The sequence below is a fragment of the Physella acuta genome, unplaced genomic scaffold (assembly GCF_028476545.2).
Source record: "Physella acuta isolate Inbredline_101_S28 unplaced genomic scaffold, ASM2847654v3 ptg000057l, whole genome shotgun sequence".
Classification (NCBI taxonomy): Eukaryota; Metazoa; Mollusca; class Gastropoda; family Physidae; genus Physella; species Physella acuta.
The window spans coordinates 318,832-337,274 of record NW_026731577.1 but is presented as its reverse complement, the minus strand read 5'-3'; the positions used below and the strand labels follow the sequence as shown (position 1 = coordinate 337,274).

Sequence of the window (18,443 nt, the reverse complement as noted above, 5' to 3'; positions counted from 1 at the left end):
TGAGCTGGATGGAATCAAAGACAACCTACGGGCTCGAGCCTGGGATCTAAACTCGAGACTTTCGGGTTAGCAGCTGAAAACTCTACCATTTGACCACACCGTCCCTTAATCAGATACAATATTTTGGATACTAACAAGGGTGTTTTATTTTACGTCCTTGCTACGCCTCTGATAATATATATATATATAAAATTTTAAACGGTCTGATAATCATTATATCGTGTAAAATTCAATTAAACAATACAATTGTTTTCAAAAAAATATCTTTTAATAAACAAAATATTCAAAGAACACTTGTACTCAAATGTATTATTATAACATATTTTTAAGTTGTTTAAAAAAAACAAATAAAATGTTAATAAAGTAATCAGGTTTTGGTAAATCCATTGCAAAAAATAATTTAATTAATTTTAATGGAGTTTTCTTTAAAAAAATGTCCATTAGAAACTGTTGAAGTTAAAATGAATTTTAAAAATTTTTTTATTAAGAAAAACATTAAACTAATCAATATATATATATATATATATATATATATATATATATATATATATATATATATATATATATATAGTAAATGTACTTTACAATATTAACAGGTTATAAAATTTCAACTTTATTAGAGTAAATGAACAATTTAAATGCAATTTTCTCAATGAACTTACATCTATAATTGTCCATTTTCAAAATAAAAAAATTAACTGTTAAACAATAAAATTACCTTTATAAACTACAAATACTTACTCTTTTGAACAGTAAATACTTAGCATCTTGGTTTTTAAATGTTTCATTAAAAATATTGAAAACACATTATGTTAATTTATTTTAAGATAGTCTATGCTTTATTGTTTTATTTTTAAAAATAATTTTAGTTTTAGCTGTTTACAATTTGTAGCCTAGTCTCAAATTCTAACTACTTCTAGAATTTTACCATAACATGAAACGACTTATTGTAAGAGAAGGTGTATTACCTACCCTACAATCAAAACAAAAACCTCTTTACAACTTTAAAAAAGAAATTTTAAGAAATCTAAGTTTTATTTTAGTCTATAAAAGTGTTTGCAAATACATACATAGATAGAAGACATAATATCATGTAGGATTGATTAGATTGAATTGGTTGAGCTAACATGGTATATTTCCCCAACAATGTCATTTGTAACCAAAAAACACTCAGAGTAGAAAAATTACGAAAAATAATGTTTATATACAAACTAAGTTATAGCTGTGCTCATAAAACATCAAGAAACTTCACATTTCACCCTCAGCGATGGCAGCTATATCACTTTGTTTCCTATAATAAAAAAATGTTGTGTAACTGACGCATCTCAATGGCACTGATTGTTTTTTTTTTTATTATTACAAAAATTATTTTACTTTCTCGTATACTAAATATAGTTGAAGTACTGTAATTGTAATTGTGCGAAAAATCGGAAATTTTTTGTTGTTGCAATTTTGTCCTTATATCTGTGTGTAAGTCTGTGTGTATGTGAGAATGTGAGAATGTGTGTCTGTGTGTTTGTGATAACGATAACTTGAGTACCGTTACAGCTAAGTTGATAAAATTTCATATGTAATTATTACATCAAATTGTTAGTTCTGCTTTAACTTTTCAGCAATTTCCAATAACCGGAATGGGAACGTCTTCTACTTTTGGTTTTTCAAAAGCCTATAATTTGACTATTGTTTCAGATGGATAAACAAAATTTCACATGTGAGTAAAAGATCTAATTCTCTGCATTCTTTTAAATTTTGAGTAATCTGTGCTTACCGGAAGTAGTATTTTACGCTATTTCGATTTCTCAAAAAACGTATATGAATTTATAAAGTACTAATTTTCCACACTATTATACATGTATAGTTTGCTGTTCACTTGGTGTGCAATTCTTTTTATCTACGAAACTCTATTCGATTATTACAAATTTAAATTATTAAAAATTGATTAAAAATCATATTTATATCCCAAGTTGCCCTCCCCCATAGTGTTATACAAGTGTGTTCTCTAAAGGTTTCGGGAGGTGCCTTGCGCTTTATTTCTAAGCTTTTTTAATATGAGAATTGTTAAATATTTTTTGTTTTACTTTTTGTACGGAATCATTTAGGCATTTGATTTCCATTTTACTCGAAACTAATAAATAAAAAAAAAGCAACAACAAAAGTATTGCTATGCTGTTTTAAACTAAAACCGTTTAAAGAATGTTAAATTATTACCTTTATTCTAGATCAAGTCAATCTATGTCAACAGTTACCGATACACAACACTTACCTGAGCAGGTACACAATCACTAAAACGATAGGCAATAGCAAAACCAGCCACCACAAATACACCATGTTGTTCGCTGGGGTCGCTGTGGTTAAACCAGGGCAATTCATTTCCCATTTTATAATTTGAACATACATTTATGTAACACATATATTTAAATGGAATTTAAGTGCGTAATTTATAACACTACGTCAGTTGACATTTTATGACACTGTTACGAAGTTTTATCATAGATCAATTATTGCATCCTATCAATAAAAATCCTCGCCTTTAGGTATTCTTACGTGATTGCGTATGAATTTGTATAGGTGCCGTTATATATATATATATATATATATATATATATATATATATATATATATATATATATATATATATATATATATATACATATAATGAATATAATTTTCTAGATATGATATTTTGAAAAACGAAATCCATTCACAACAATCCTTACGAGGACATGCTCCACTGATTTTATCCACACACTCCGTCATACACTTAGTAATGCAATTTCCACTACATCGCGCCCCAAATGTGAACTGTGGGCAGCCTGCAAGAAAAATGTAAAATTACAATTAGTGATATAGTTATTAAACATTTTTCATCAGCTGAAACTTATTGTAATAACAGAAGTATCGAGGTTTTCGGTAGAAAAAAGAGAACAAAGGCGCCAAATGTTAACACAATTATATATATATATATATATATATATATATATATATATATATATATATATATATATATATATAATATAATATAAACACCACACAACCCGCTCAGAACGCCAACAAACAACTTGAACCACATTATCGCAAAACCATTAGGCAAAAACACTACACTCTACAAATATACGTTAAAATCCATTGCCCCCGACCCACATACCACTACCTTACATAGCACAACCCACACATATCACCATTTATCAAATAATCCACATTCAATCACATATTTATGTAAAAGATTTCTCAAAAAAGAAAAACGCATGTGAATTCATAAAGTACTAATAATATTCCGCATTATTATACATAGATTGTTTGGCGTTCACCTGGTGCGCAATTGCTTTTTTCTACGAAATTCTATTCTATTTTTAAAAGTAGTGTTGTATGAGAATATTCGCGAAAGTTTAGGGGACATCACTCCTGGTTCATTTTTATGTGCCATTATTTTTCTATCCTCTAAAATGCAGATTTCGAGTTCCACACTGTGGCAAAACACAGGTGTGCATGTATTATTTAAATGACCGTAGCATTAACTTCACGTTATGAGAATGTTAAACTTCGGGGGACTTTCTGCATAACAACGGTGGGGGGGGGGGGGGGAGTTAAAATTTGGGTGACTGATACCAACACTACAGTAAGAAAATGTTAAGGTTCGTGTGACTCACTCTGGCTACATCCTGACGCTGCATCTGTAAAACCAGGCCTGCATGTGGTACAGTTCCCATTGAATTTATCGCAGTCCTGCTCACAGTTCTCACACGATTTTTCACAGCCGTATTGCCACCTCCCAACTGGACAGTCTAACACATTCAATTATAAAAGTAAATCAACGCTAGTTTTTATGATCTGTGATGTGTAAAGCGTGTATGTGAAATCATGTTAAATTAAAAAACCTAAATAATAACATTATTATAAGAAACCTTGCTTGAGAGCAAAGAAAGCCACCAGCATTTCCTTGTAGCTGCCCGCCAACCTCCATCCGAGTACTCAAGCTACTTTTAATATATCTAATGTCCCACCTTACAGTAAATAGTAGCATAAATATGAAAACAATGGGGGGGGGATTAAATGGTTTTCGAAATGCATAGAGGGTTGTGTATTAAAATGTATGCATAGAGGATAAAATACGTCTAACTGTATTTTTGAAACACATTTCATACGAACCTGTCGGACACATTTTCCCAAAACCACAATCTCGTTCGTTTTGCCCTTTTACGTCAAACTCGTTTCCAGGACAATAGTCCCCTTCGTTTTCTGGTGCAGGATTGTCACACAATCTATGGATTTAACAGGATTCCATGCTTTCAAACCTATTTTTTTGAAAAACTGTTTGTTTTTTAATTTACATTCGCAATCAAAGGTCTTACCTGACTCGCCTAAAATTATAGTTAAGACAACCAGTAACACATTCCCACTCCAACCATTCTCCCCAACCTCCATTCCCTGATAAGATACAAATTCAGTATGATCAACTTAAGTACATAATTTAGATGTGCTGTAAATGATCTATTATTTAATCTGCGAGTTGAGATAAATAAATATTTATAATGCATATTTTTAATTCAATTAAAATGGTTTCTTTAATGTCAGACGAACAGTGTTTCTTCCAGAATTTTTTCTCTGGGGAGGGGGCACTTGACATTTTCGGGAGGGGGGGGGGACACTGTTAAAAGTATATATTTTCTATGTAAATTTCATTTTGTTCGGGTGGGTAGACTTTTTTCGGGGGGTGGGGGGGGGGGGCGATGACTGGAAGAAACTCTGCAGACAAACCGACGGCCTATCTAAAACAAGAATGCAGGGCACGTTGACAGTAGGGAGAAGAATACGGAGGCGAAGGGATCATTGTGTGGAGGACATCAAAGATTGGACAGGGCTGCTTGTTGCTGGGCAGCAGAGGACAGAAATTTATAAGAAAGGCAACTGTGTTTCCCCAACTATCTCAATAGGGGTTAAGGTATAATTGATTGATAGATCGATATACTAAAACAAAATAGTTCAAAATAAACAAAATCTTAAAAACGATTATGGTTATTTGTGTGCCATTGTATTTGTGGCTGATATATATATATATATATATATATATATATATATATATATATATATATATGTGTGTGTGTGTGTGTGTGTGTATGTGTGTGTGTGTGTGTGTTTGTGTATAAAACTCCCAAGCCCGATTGAAAAAGAAGCGATGTGCTGGCAACCTTGCTTCGTAAAATATTCAAGTTACAAATCTGCAAATACACCAATTTAAAGCAACTTGGTCGTGGAGGTTCCACTTTAGAAGAGCACTTAATGCATACTAATTACAACATCATGGAAGATACCGGCTGACACACCTTCAAACTCCCAAGATCAAAGCCGGATAAGTGACCCTGAGAACAGAACGCTATATAAAACGCAGCAGATCAACACATTTCGCACCGGAACTGAGAAGGTACAGTCAAAGTTCTAGGATTAAGCGAGACACGATAGAATGGCAGTGGCCAAGCCAGGCTGATTACATGAGAGACTCTTGTCTTCTCAGTTTATGAGGAGATAGACTATAGACACACTCAAAGTTCAGCACAAATGATGACTCCAAATATTAATGGTATGATAGCATCGAACGAAGTCTCGCCACTTCTTATATTTGTTTGTTTCGATGCCAACAGAAGGAAAACCGCTTTAATTCAGTACTATGCACCGACAAATGCTGCATAAAAGGAAAAGAAAGACGAATTCTGCAGCACCATCCTGTCTATAATTGACCAATCACCAAAAAATATATAACGATAATAATAATAAAGTGAGATTCGAACCCCAAAGTGGGAATAGAAAATAAAGATCGGGAGCTCATAATAGAAAAAAAAACAGAGTTGAAGTAATAAATGAAAATAGGGAACTCTTTGATGACTTTGTGCAATTAATTATTTAATTATAGGGGATGGGGGGGGGGGGGGGGGGAAGGGGGTGGTGGAGGAGTTCTCTCGTAATAATATACACACTATTATATATATGTCACCAGATGGCAAAACAAAGACCAAATAGACCATATCACAGTTTCCAAAACATCGAGATGATGTTTACTGGATGTTAAGGTGAGACGACGGGCCGACGCAACATCAGACTACTAACTCGTCGTGGCAACATTAGAACAAAGCAAAAATCCTTAAGGGGCCGAGCAGGTAAAATACACTTTAAATTCAATAGAACATACAATAGAATATATATAAAGAGCATAAAATACGTATGAATCATTCTGCAGTAACGTAGAAGAAACTGTAGATCAACAATGGCTAGGAATACAGGAACAATGAGAGTCAGCATGTACATATCAGAAACATAGTCCAAGATCGAAAATAGGAAAGAAGTAAAATAGAAGATGAATCAATTCGAGGAAGATGAAGAGAAAATAAACCCTAGAACACAATATTGGGAACAAAATCTCACGGTCAGGAAATAGGAAGAGTACAAAAGAAGTTCATTCATGATAATCACAGAGGAGGCAGAAACTAAAGCAGAGCAACAAATCAGTAACAGATATAGAAGGAAACATACGGATAAGTAAAATAGGGGAGCCGGACGTTTTCCCGAAAGACACTTGCCCGAATGCCGTTTGCCCGAAGGCCGATTTCCCGAATGGACACTTGCCCGAATGCGACAAACGCCCGAATGGACACTTGCCCGAATGCGACAAATGCCCGAATGGACACTTGCCCGAATGCGACAAATGCCCGAATGGACACTTGCCCGAATGCGACAAATGCCCGAATGGACACTTGCCCGAATGCGACAAATGCCCGAATGCCACTTGCCCGAAATCCGTTGCATTCGGGCAAGTGTCCATTCGGGAAATCGGCTTTCGGGCAAACGGCATTCGGGCAAGTGTCTTTCGGGAATTTGTCGTAGACCCGTAAAATAGAACAGAGAGACCAATGGGTTCAGCACTTTGAGGAGATTCTAAACCCACCTCTTTCATAAAACACTCCCGGTATACCACCTGAAAATTTTATATTATATACGATGATCAGTCCTCCACTATATTAGAAATAGTTAGGCAGTAAAGTGTATGAAATATGACAAAGCAGCTGACCCACAAAGACGTCGTTGAGACTTGGATCGAAGGATCAGAACTAGAGACTTTCGGTATAGCAGGCTAGCCATACCCCACCCCATCCTCTCTTTATTCAGCCCACCATATCCCACCGAAATTTATTACATGAGATTAGCAAAAAAGTAGGAACATTCTTAGTTATTATATAAAACAAGTTAATTAAAAAGTCTAGTGACATTTAAGCGCAATTTCCTTATGTTATCTAAAAATAGCTCTGTCGAATCGTAAATCAAGAGCAGGGTTAGTAAGACCATTGGTTAAAATACATGTTTTATTTACAATAGAGTTACATGACTAAAAACCATTGCGCGCCTAGCTACTGAACGTGATGACGCAGCCATTGAACGTGATGGCGCAGCTATTGAACGTGATGACGCGTGTGGTGTGGTTGGAAAAAATGCCTACTAATTCGGTCAAAATTTTAATTAATTCAAAAAAAATTTTTGAAAACTTTCTTCGGCAATATTGTTCTAAATTATGGCAGGAATCGATTGGTACATGTTTCAAGTCGCTAAGTTGTCTGGTTGCCGAGATATGGGCCAAAAACTGCATTTTTTCGAGGTTTTTTGGCTTTTCCGGGAAATCCATGAAAGATACCCGGAATTTTTATGGTCTATGCTCATCCTCGTAACTTGCTTAACATAATTGCTTTTGGAACTAGTCCTCGATATTGCTTCGTTGAGGAGGAGATACGACTTAAAGCTACGGACACACATTCATACATTCATCCATCCATCCATCCATTCATCCATCCAGAAAAGACGGGTTAATAAACGCAATTCTCCAGAATGGAAATTGCGCTAAAAATTAATTTTACGATTAGAATGTAAGTTTTAATTTAGCAATATTACAATTTTTAAATAGTAATTATTACACATCTTATGTAAAGGGTACGTTTTTAGGTAAATGTGTTTTCAAAAACCTATACAAACCTAGGAAGTATACTTAGTGTATATACATCTAAAAGTATAAAAAGAATATGAGCTTATATAATAATATATGTCCTATATATATATATATATATATATATATATATATATATATATATATATATATATATATATATATATATATATATATATATACAACTGGATTATATAAATATGTTATAATATTCAATTGCTTTATTTGTTAAACATGTAATGATACGTACTTCTTGGTGGTTTTGCGAGGTCTTCGTCGATCAAATTGTCGTTGTCATTATCTGTTGAAGAAATGAATATTTATTGGTTTATTGATTAATCTATATATAAAGCAAAGTGCTCGGGTACCCGATAGGGCACTTCCCGGCGCCGCAGGCGCGTCAAATTTGGCACGATGGTGCCTTCAGGCGATAGAACACAAAGGCCGGTGACGGTTGGCCGAAAAGTCCAGGAAGCGGGGGTCAAAATTGACCTCGACTGACCGGTGCCTTATATGGGCTATTTTACGAAAAAAAAAACGTTTGCCGAGCGACCCCCTTGATATTTTGTGAGGTGGTCGGAGATCGCCTAATGTGTCAGAAAAAACTCGGCATATCCGGGAAAAAATCTGGAAGTGGGTCAAAACTGACCAGTTGTATTTACCTATATAATCTTTGTATTTTATGTGAAAATCAGAGGGTAATTTCAACAAAGATTTCAAGGCGCTTACCGTTTGTAGATCTAGCTAATTTTTTGCAAACACCTAGGTAAATGGCTTGGCCTTTAGGGAAAACTGACGGTTTGACTCAAAGCCTTCGACGAGGGCTAAAACATGACGTTGATTGAAAATCTCCTGATTTGAGCTATATAACGAAAACATTTCTTGCCGAACGACCCCTCCCCCTTGATATTTTGTGAGGTGGTAGGAGAACACCAAGGGATGTCACAAAAGACTCGGCATATCTGGGAAAACTTCGTAAAGTGGTCAAAACTGACCAGTTGTGTTTCCCTATATAATCTTTGTATTTTATGGGAAAAACAGAGGGCAATTTCAACAAAGATTTCAGGGTACTTACCCTCTGCACATCAGGCTAATTTTTGGCATGCTCTTAGGTAATTGGCTAGGCCGTAGGACAAACCTGTTGGTTTCACTCAAAGCCCTCGACGAGGGCGGCGCCACAGGAGGGTGCGATTTTTCTCAATATACCGTATATAAAAATAATAAAAGAGAATTGCAGTGACACCGTTTACACAATCGCCATGAAACTTTGGGAAGTTGTTGAGAATATTCCTGGGGAGGTTTCTGCGCTAAAAAAAATTTTAATTCCCAGGGATGGCGCCCTGTTAGCGCGCGATTTGTTTTCTCTCTATATGCGATATATAAAAATAAAAGTCGATTGCGGTCTCACAACGTTCACCCGATAGCCATCAAACTTCAGGGACTTGATTAGAACACTCCAGGGAAGGCTTCTGTAAAAAAGCATTTTTAATTTCCCAAGGGTGGCGCCACAGGAGGGTGCGATTTTCTCTATAAACGGTATATAAAAATAAACGTCGATTGCGGTTTCACAGCGTTTATCCGATCGCCATCAAACTTTGTGGAGTTGATTAGAACACTCCAGGGAAGGGTTCTGTAAAAAAAATCTTTTTTTTTAATTTCGCAAGGGCGGCGCCACGGAATGGTGGGATTTTTCTCAAAATACGGTATATAAAAATAAAAGACGATTGCGGTTCGACGCAATTTATCCCGGTGCCATAAAACTTTAGGGAGTTGATGAATACTCCCGAGAAGGTTTCTGGGGTGGGAGGGGGGAATAGGGGTGGGGGCGGGGGGATTTAATTTTGCATTGGCACCCCTCCCCCCGGCAGGATGCGATTTGGCGCCCTGGTCTTTCCCGTGAGCGCTATGGTGACTACGTTTGGTCTAAATAGTGTGATCGACAATGGATAAGATGGGGCGTTACAAGCGCTCACTAAATTGAATCAGGCGTATCCTCTGGCGCAACTGGTAGGGTGCGATTAGGCTGCAAATAAAAATGTCTGTTTCGGCCCCAAAGGCTCACATGGGCTGCTGAGGGCCATGTAATACGTTTTATTTTAATAATCAGAAAAATTAACCAGGGTTAGATTATTAACTTGGATGTTTCTTTTTGTCCGTAAAAAAATCCAAACAGTTTCGCCACTTTGCGAATGATGCAATTAGCATCTATTTTTAGATAATCCAATCAGAAATTGAAATCGAGCATCTAAGAATAGACCATTAGTAACGCTAACATATTGCATCAGTCACACTGATGTTTAAAACACGTCAAATATTTTTTTACGTGTTAACTAACAAATCCTGTTCTCTGTGTCGCTTTAGAGGTTGACGCAATCTGCATCATTGTTAACAGGATGCTAAGGAGCCAGGGGTGGTAAGTCGCGCCTAAGCGCCTAGTGCGCCCCTCTACGTCTTTGACACATGGGCGGTCACCGAAGTGTGTTCTACCATATTATTTCGGTGAGTGATTAATGTACACTCAAGGTTTTCATGCGGTAGTGTATATAATAGATTGACGACAGAAGCCTGTGGTTGTATATAACACATTTAATGGGTCTAACTACATCACGATGGTAACACACAGAGAGGACGGAAGGAAGTACACAAGGGACATCACTCAAGATAACAATATTATAAATATAACTAATACAGAAGAGTGAGTTCCCTTGACCTCACAATTATTTCAATCTATTACATCCCTTTACCCTTAGAACACAATAACACATCTCTCAATAGAACAATTGATAGTATCCTAAAATCACCAATTATATTGTAACATGAACACTATGGTAGATTACATCCTTACAAACAATGCACAATATGCTACAACATAATCAAAATACAAAACAATAATGTCAAAGTCCTTTTGACCTTTAGAATCATAGGTCTAACTTATTTGGGACTTTGATTGTCCTGTTTGACCTTCTCAGTGGCCTTTGATTTGGTGACTCAATATTCTGACCATTTGGATTCTCTATCTCAGGAGGTCTAGGATTTAAATCATTAACTCCAGAATTTACATTTTCTGACTCCAGACAACTTGGTTCACTCATATCAACAGAACTTGGTTGTGGAACAAACTGAGTTGGTGTGAACTGTTCAGATTTGGTGGGATTGACAGATTCACACTTATTATCTGCACAAGTTATTTTTAACTTTATAAGACACAGGTCCTGTACATTGAACAATTTGACCTGGTATCCATTTTTCCTTTCTCCCATAATTTCTTAGATACACATTCTTATTAACACCAAATTCTCTTTCAATGGGTGTTCTGTCATGATTTACTTTTTGAATTGGCATCTGAAAGTATTAAATGGCAAAAATTCTTTTTTTTTTTTTTCTTTTGATGTTACCCTTTTAGTTTCTGTAAGTGCTAATGATGTTAGCAAAGTTGTTTGATGATCACATTCCTTCTTACTAATGTATTCTCTTTAAATTAAAACATTTGAAATTGCCATATCACCATAATCATTTATTAAGTTACAAATACTTTGTTTAGGCAACTCTGACTGATGATGGACTGCATCTTCTCCATCTTTTATATTATCTTCACAAAGGTTTTTATTTCTTATTTAATATGGCCTTAAGTCATCATTCACTGACTCTTCAGGCCAACCATTCTTACAGTACTCATATACTTTTATTAAGCACTCATCTTTTTGTGTTTCTCTTTTAATATCATTCACATTTATATTGGAGTTATCCATGATAGTGAAGAGAACAAATACATCTTCTGGTACATAGCTCAGGCTTTGGTTTTTTAAAGGTAATCTGCTAAGACTATCTGCACTATTCTCAGATCCAGGTTTGTATCTCAATTCATAATTGTATGCAGTTAGTGTGATAGCCCATCTTTGAATTCTTGGAGAGGCATGCTCAGGTAGGGTTTTGTTTTCTCCAAATAAACCTAGCAATGGTTTATGATCTGTAAAGATGGTGAACTTCCTACCAAACAGAAACTTATGAAATTTCTTAACACCAAAAATGATGCCTAAGCCTTCCCTATCTAACTGAGAATAATTTTTCTCAGCCTGGTTCAAAGATCTACTGGCAAAAGCAATGGGTCTGTCACCCTTCTCATCCATGTGGGACAAGACTGCTCCTACACCATCTGGTGAAGCATCACATGTTAATATAAGTCTTTTCCCTGGGTCATAGTGAGTTAGTAAGGTGTCAGCAGACAAAGCCTCTTTTGCTGTATTAAAAGCAGCTTCTTGCTGTTTACCCCAGTGCCAAGTTGCATTTTTCTGTAGCAGCTTGTACAGTGGTGATAGTTTACCAGACAGATTCCCTATGAACTTTGCATAGTAATTTATTAAGCCCAAAAAAGCTCTTAGTTGTTGGGTATTTTCAGGTTTGGGTGCTTCTTTAATGGCTTTTGTTTTCTCAGGTTGAGGTCTGATACCTTGCTTGCTTAATATATAACCAAGAAAACTAATTTCTGTCAGCATGAATTGACATTTATCTTTGTTTATCTTTAAACCTTTTTCACCAACAATTTTTAATACTTTATCAAGTGTTTTAAGATGTTCAGTGTCATTCTTACCAGTTATGTACACATTGTCAAAGTACACACAAACATTTGGAATGTCCTTAAAAATACTGTCCATGACAGCTTGGAAAATTCCAGGGCTAGATGATATGCCAAAACATAGTCTTTCATATTGGTAGAGTCCTTTATGTGTGTTTATTGTCGTATAGACTTTTGAATCTGGATGCAGTTCTAGTTGAGTGTAAGCATGACTAAAGTCTAATTCAGTGAATTTGTCTCCTCCTGCCAAATTCAAAGAAATTTCCTCAATGTTAGGTATAGGGTACCTATTTAGCTCTATTTGCTTATTCAGTGTAGTTTTATAATCTCCACAAATTCTTATAGAACCATCCTTCTTTAACACTGGCACAATGGGTGTCGCCCAATCGGAATAGTCTACCTTCTTTATAATGCCATTAGATTCCAATCTACTTAGCTCATTTTCAATTTTGTTCCTCATTGCATAAGGTGGAACTCTAGCTTTGCAGTATCTTGGATTTGTATCTTTAATGCTTAACTTCACTGTTCTATCATTTAGTAAACCTGAGTTACCAAAAACACATTTATTTTCAGATATAACTTTATCTAGTGAAGTAAGACTAGATTCTTTTACATTCTTCAATGAACAAATACTCTCCCAATTTAACTTAAGATCACTTAACCAGTTCCTACCTAGTAATGGCGGTCCATTTCCTTCAACCACAAGAAGAGGAAGTTTAACACTTTGACCATTATAACTTACATGAACCATACACTCTCCTATTACCGGAACATTGTCACCAGTGTATGTTGTTAGACACTTGTGACACGGCTGTAGAGGCACTGATTCTCCTTTGACAGCGTCAAAATCTTTCTTTGTTATGACTGTTAGAGATGTTCCAGTGTCAAGTTGGAAGCTGATGCTCTTACCGTTGATATTAACTTGTACATTGATGGGAGCATGACTTATTGATTTAACAGAGAACAGGTTGAAATCCGGCTGCAAATCAATTTGAGCATTTTCACAGGTAGAGTGGTTCATTGGTTGGGTTAGGTAGTCTTGGTGAGAGTTAACATAGTGCTGCTTTTGGTTGCGGTACTGTCTTGACTGGCTAGATTTAGCAACAGACGAAGACTTTGTGAAGCAGGCCTTGGCAATGTGACCTTGCTTACCGCACTTATAACAAGTTGCTAACTTGAACTTGCACCGATGAGATGCATGGGGACCTTTGCATCGATGACATTTTTGATAATTATTACTAGATTTAGATCTAGGACTTGAACGAGCAGGGTGTTTAGCATAAGTTGGAATGCTCTGATGGGGTTGATGTTTATTGACTAACCTGCTGTTTACTGCATGGATCCCTGAAGGCGTTAGAGATTTCGCCGCATCTGATGACTGCTGGAATGAAGTTGCAAGTTGTATTGCTTTTTCTAATTTTAGATCTGACTCGAGCAGCAACTTTCTTTGAATATCAGGGCTGTTTACACCTGTCACAAACTTTTCACATAGTCTGTCAGACAGCGTTTCTCCAAATTCACAGAATCTACTTAAATGACGTAAAGCAGCAACATATTCTGATATTGACTCGTTTGGTTGACGAGTCCTACTGTCAAATCTAGCTCTACATAAAAACTTTGATGGGGTAGGCGCATGGTGGTCTGTTAGCAATTTGCTCAGCTCGTTAAAGCTCTTGGTAGTTAGACTAGCTGGTGTGCATAAGTCCTTTAGTAGCCTAAATTGTTGAGGCCCTATGACTGTTAACAAAACAGCTCTCTTTTTGGCTTCTATCGTCACGTTGTTAGCTTCTAGGTAAAAGCTTAACCTCTCTAGGTAATCTTGAATGATTTCATCATTCGCATCAAATTCTTTTATTTGGCCATACAGCGCCATAATTCTAGAAATAATTAGCTAATAAGCTCTAGCAAACCTCTTTTTTGCGTAAGTAGGTGCTCTTTCTAGTAGATGTTTATCCTTCGTCGCCAGTTATAATAGATTGACGACAGAAGCCTGTGGTTGTATATAACACATTTAATGGGTCTAACTACCACGATGGTAACACACAGAGAGGACGGAAGGAAGTACACAAGGGACATCACTCAAGATAACAATATTATAAATATAACTAATACAGAAGAGTGAGTTCCCTTGACCTCACAATTATTTCAATCTATTACAGTGTAGGTAAACCCTGTCCCGATATTTATGATCCAAGCGCAGGCATTGTTTACATTTTAATAACTCACTTATAGGATTGGTAATGCATGGATGAAACCCTTCTTATATATTTCGTCGGACTTACTTCTATTCCCCTGGGTCTCTTTTTAAATATTAGTAAAGGTATCCAATAGATACTAAAGTGACCCTATCTTTTCTTTATAGTTATTTAAATAGTAGTCTATAATCTATTTTCTACTTTTTAGTGCATTAGTACATAAAAGCTTGTTATTAAAACGTTTTTTATGAAATCTTTTTGTTACCATAAAGCTCTATGCCGATTGATCGGAAAATAATAAACATAGTATTATAATTTTAATCTTAATTTTTGAAAAAAAACGAAAATCAAAATAAGATTCCACAGCAAAGTAAGCACTACTGTTATTTCCCTTTAAATGACCTCCTCTGCATGAAAAATGATTAATTGTTTTCACTCTAAATTATAGACATTGTTAATGTTTGTTTGACCTGTTTAAGAGAAAATATTGTTGACTTGATTATTTTTAAAAATGTTATAGATATTTGTATATGTTTTTTGTACAAGACGGTAAAATTTTTGCCGTCAACCAAAATAAGAAAAGACATGGCATTTTTTGTCTATATTTAACGCTAAATACCAAGTATTGCTTTAAGCTGTATTAAATGGTATTTTACCGATAAAATATGATTAGGGGGCGTGAACTAATTGTCTGATTTCATTCTGAAATAAGACTACATCTTTTCCAGCTTTAAAAACTTAATCATTATAATGATCGTCGTCGTCGTTATCGTCGTCACCGTCACCAATTTTATTTTAATTGTTTTCATTATTATCCCTATCGCTATCCTTATTCTTGTTTTTGTTGATGTCGTTGCCTTGATCTTATCTCTATTCATTTCCTTAAGTTTGTCACTAGCCTATTTAATTTTTCTAACCTCTATCTCTATCCCTATAATATACAACACCTACACCTACACTTACACTTACACCTACACCTAGATATTGTGATGTTGCATAATCTGGCTATCTAAGTAGTTTTTAAAATTATAGTTTGGCCTGCTAAGTCTTTTATTTTTAAATCATAGTCTACCCGGCTAATAAGTTTTAAAATTCATAATCTGGTCTGCTGTTATGATTTTTTTTTTCAAATATTAGCTTAACTATTTGGTGAAATAATAGTTTGACCTGCTAAATAGTTGTTTTATTTTAAAATTCATAATTTGGTCTCCTAAGTAGTTTATTTAATCATAGCCCCGCCTTATATGTATTAGTTTAAAGCATAGAATTTTTTTTTAAATCTAAAAATGAACTGGGCCTCGGCTGACTAGCATTGATAACATGTTAAATGAGCTGCCATTTATCTAACGCTATTGTATTCTCGTTAGACCTAATCTATAGAACATTAATAAGGGGTGTGTACGCTTTTGCTGTTATACCCACTGTAAGCGTTAAGGTCAATCCAAGGTTAGTGAATTATAAATACTTTGTTAGTGTTGATCAAAAATTAGTATTATGTCGATTCAGAAGCTATTACCTCCACATTAACACTAATCGTATTGTCTTTTACTATATTGATGGCTACGTCACCTATGTTATCTTTCATCTTGAACGTTACATTACCTATGCCATCTTCGATCTCTATTTTGTAATTTTACTTACCATTAACAATACTTATGCCGTCTTTGATCTCATAAAACATTTTATATTTTATCTTGACCCTTAAATTACCTATGCCATCTTTGATCTCATAAACCATTTTATATTTTATCTTGACCCTTAAATTACCTATGCCATCTTTGATCTCATAAACCATTTTATATTTTATCTTGACCCTTACATTACCTATGCCATCTTTGATTTCTTCATCGATCCTTTGGTCACAGTCATTATCTATGAGATCTCCATTCTTTATATTGTCGAATGATGGAATACATTTCTAGACGAGATATCAAACATACATTATGTGATGAAATGACTGATAGAAAACATTGCTAGACGAGATATCAAACATACATTATGTGATGAATTGAATGATGGAATACATTGCTAGACAACATATCAAACATACATTATGTGATGAATTGAATGATGCGGCACAATTCTGGATGAGATATCAAACATACATTATGTGATGAATTGAATGATGGAATACATTGCTAGACAACATATCAAACATACATTATGTGATGAATTGAATGATGGAATACATTGCTGGATGAAGTATTAAACATACATTATGTGATGAATTGAATGATGCGGCACAATTCTGGATGAGATATCAAACATACATTATGTGATGAATTGAATGATGGAATACATTGCTAGACAACATATCAAACATACATTATGTGATGAATTGAATGATGGAATACATTGCTGGATGAAGTATTAAACATACATTATGTGATTAATTGAATGATGCGGCACAATTCTGGATGAGATATCAAACATACACTATGTGATGAATTAAATGATAGAATACATTGCTAGACAATATATCAAACATACATTATGTAATGAATTGAATGATGCAGCACATTTCTGGACGAGATATCAAACATACATTGTGTGATGAATTGAATGATGGAATACATTGCTGGATGAAGTATTAAACATTCATTATGTGATGAATTGAATGATAGAATACATTGCTATACAATATATCAAACATACATTATGTAATGAATTGAATGATGCAGCACAGCACATTTCTGGATGAGATATAAAAGATACATTGTGTGATGAATTGAATGATGGAATACATTGCTAGACAACATATCAAACATACATTATGTGATGAATTGAATGATGGAATACATTGCTGGACACAGATTAAACCCAGGAGGTGTGAGGTATCAAGAAATGAAGTACAATTTCGAGCAAACACATAGAAAGTACTATAAAATGAAAGCAGAAACCTGCACATTTTTTAAAAACTTTTAAATTATAATGTTTCTATAATAAAGTGTTCAGATGTTCACTTCATTTTTAAAGAAGAGTTGAATAATTTTAGATAAATCTAAAATATTACACTATCTAGAAACCAACAAAAAAAAGACTGTAAGTGTCAACAAAGCTTACAATGTAAACGTCTTAAGACAGCTGCGTTCCCAATGAAAATATCAACAGTATTGTAGGAAGGATTTTGCCGTGATTGCTGATATCTAAAAATGACCTAGACCGATGATTGCCAATGTGATAAAATGACCTACCTCGTTTATTTCCGAAGTGATAAATCCTGCAGGGTTCATGTAGCTGTAGTACGGAGCCAGACCGTAGATGTAACAGCCGAACGTGATAAGCTGTGTGCCATATACCATATGTGTGCCAGGAGTCACTCCAATATTACCAATTTCATATGGGGCTCCAATCACACTATTCCACTGCATCCTAATCATGGAGTTATTAAGAACCAGTGGTGTCGAAGGCGCCATATATATATATATATATATATATATATATATATATATATATATATATATATATATATATATATATATATATATATATATATATATATATATATATACATATATATACATATATATATATATATATATATATATATACATATATAGACTATATATATATATATATATATATATATATATATATATATATATATATATATATATATAGCCTATATATATATATAGCCTATAAATAGGCTACATATATATATATATAGGATATACATATAGGATATATATAT

At 34.6% G+C, this 18,443-nt stretch overlaps 1 protein-coding gene across 1 annotated transcript; it reads right to left on the bottom strand.

Annotated features, from left to right (window-relative positions):
* Positions 1-683: 683 nt before the first annotated feature.
* On the bottom strand, positions 684-17,972 carry LOC131947633 (scavenger receptor class F member 1-like). Its single transcript, XM_059308868.1, has 9 exons — positions 17,944-17,972; positions 16,574-16,667; positions 8,232-8,282; positions 4,350-4,425; positions 4,147-4,259; positions 3,648-3,782; positions 2,718-2,813; positions 2,264-2,345; positions 684-1,291 (listed from the first exon to the last, which is right to left on the bottom strand). The coding sequence occupies exons 5-9, from the start codon at positions 4,157-4,159 to the stop codon at positions 1,249-1,251; spliced, it is 369 nt and encodes a 122-aa protein (XP_059164851.1). The 5' UTR covers positions 4,160-4,259; positions 4,350-4,425; positions 8,232-8,282; positions 16,574-16,667; positions 17,944-17,972; the 3' UTR covers positions 684-1,248.
* Positions 17,973-18,443: the final 471 nt, after the last annotated feature.

Coding starts and splice junctions, on each gene's coding strand:
- LOC131947633 (XM_059308868.1), bottom strand. Junction 2,814..3,647: donor AGCGTCAGGATGTAGCCAGA/GTGAGTCACACG, acceptor TTTTTCTTGCAG/GCTGCCCACAGTTCACATTT. Junction 2,346..2,717: donor AATCAGTGGAGCATGTCCTC/GTAAGGATTGTT, acceptor GTTTAACCACAG/CGACCCCAGCGAACAACATG.